The sequence below is a fragment of the Verticillium alfalfae genome, genomic scaffold (assembly GCF_000150825.1).
Source record: "Verticillium alfalfae VaMs.102 supercont1.8 genomic scaffold, whole genome shotgun sequence".
Lineage (NCBI taxonomy): Eukaryota > Fungi > Ascomycota > Sordariomycetes > Glomerellales > Plectosphaerellaceae > Verticillium > Verticillium alfalfae.
Window position 1 is genome coordinate 1,315,356 of NW_003315031.1, and position 1,634 is coordinate 1,316,989.

Here is a 1,634-nt window from a genome sequence, read left to right on the forward strand (position 1 = left end):
CGAGTAAACATCCTTGAGCAGAATCTTCATCTCAGCAAGGGCCAGGCTATATGCATGTCAGTGGAAAGACTCTGTTGTCTGTTGCCTCGAGACACGTACTGTTTCCCGACACAGCCTCGGCCACCGTTGGCAAACGCAAACATGAGTCGTTTTCGCTCCACGTCACCCTCTGCGGCAGTCCATCGCTCGGGATCGAATTTCTCCGGCTCAGGGAATACCTGGCTGTTGATTGAGTGCACAGAGTACGCTTGGCAGCTGACGATGGTGCCTCCGGGCACGAAGTAGCCGTCCACGACCTTTCCACCCTGCGGCACTCGTCGGGGAAGCGACATGGGGATGGGAGGGAAGCATCGCAAGCCTTCCTGGATCACGGCATCCAGGTAGGGCAGCTTGTCGAAGTCGACATCTGGGTTGTTGCGCAGCTCCTGCTGCAGCTTCTCCTGGCAGTGCATCGACGATGGCTGCGACAGCTGCCACATTAGGAAACAAAGGCCATCGCCCGTTGTGTCAATGCCGGCCGCCATGTGATCGAGACACTCTCCTGCCATGTCCGCCTGGTCTAGGGTGCCGCCGCTCGCTGCCGCCTTTTCGTGCAATCGGCTGAGCAGCGTGAATGGAGACGGATCGGAGCGTTTGCTCGACTCCATCACGTAGTTGTCTGCCAACGGTGTCTCACGAGGTTTGACGAAGAAGTACAGCACGCGCGCCGGAGCTTGTGCAACGTCGGATTGTAATGCTCAATGAGGCGGTCTACGATGATTGGTTATCTCCCCACTCAACGAACTGTCATGTCCGGCGGAGTACTCTGCAGGCTATCGTCGGATGCCACCTGGTGCATCATTTCTTCATCGTTCTTGTCCTGCAGGCAGTTTGTGCCGTACGGGTTGAACAGATGGTGGGTGACACAATCGCATGCATATGCGTGCAGGGACATCTACAGCCGTCAGTTACCACGAGTGACACGAAACTAGGGCACTGCCTTTCATACAAAGATGTCATGACCTCCAGGGCCCGATGAAAGACAGCGATCAAGGAACCTCCGAGACCTCTCCTGGATGCCCGACAACGGCGCCGGCTTGACAACGTTGCTGTTGGCGTACCGATCCGCAATGATCCTCTTTCGTTTGGCATGCTGAGTTGTGTTAGGAGGACATGATTCAGATGTTCCGAAATCTCAAGCACTTACATCTTCCCTCTTCAGTGTCGTGAACATGGTCCTTCGGCCATACACCCTGAAAAGATCGTAGAATTCAGTCTTATCATACCCGCTGCCACCGGAGCCATATATCTCCTTGACAGCGTCGTACGATGTATATGACACCTCGTCAGGTGCTACCCGCACTACCGGGCCGTATTTCTGGTGTAATTGATGAATATACTTGGTCCGGCTCGCCTGGAAAGCGTGCCACTTCAGGACGAGACCGGTGAAGACGGTATACCAGGGACCGGGGATCTTTCGGAGATGGGACGTGAGGCACTGAGCGAGATAGACAAGCAACAGTGCGCCGCCAGCAGACAGCAGTAGAGCTGGTGATAGGAGCGCCATGACGATAGTTGGTTAGAGATGCTTGAGAGACGAGAGGAAACAAAGATGCTTGACTCACATCGTGGGACTTATACCTCGGCCTGGCTCT

At 55.1% G+C, this 1,634-nt stretch overlaps 1 protein-coding gene across 1 annotated transcript; it reads right to left on the reverse strand.

Annotated features, from left to right (window-relative positions):
- Positions 1–26: 26 nt before the first annotated feature.
- On the reverse strand, positions 27–1,546 carry VDBG_06827 (cytochrome P450 4A21; the record flags this gene model as incomplete). Its single annotated transcript, XM_003003219.1, has 4 exons — positions 27–736; positions 805–934; positions 989–1,132; positions 1,187–1,546. The coding sequence occupies 4 exons, from the start codon at positions 1,544–1,546 to the stop codon at positions 27–29; spliced, it is 1,344 nt and encodes a 447-aa protein (XP_003003265.1).
- Between the last annotated feature and the right edge of the window lie 88 nt (positions 1,547–1,634).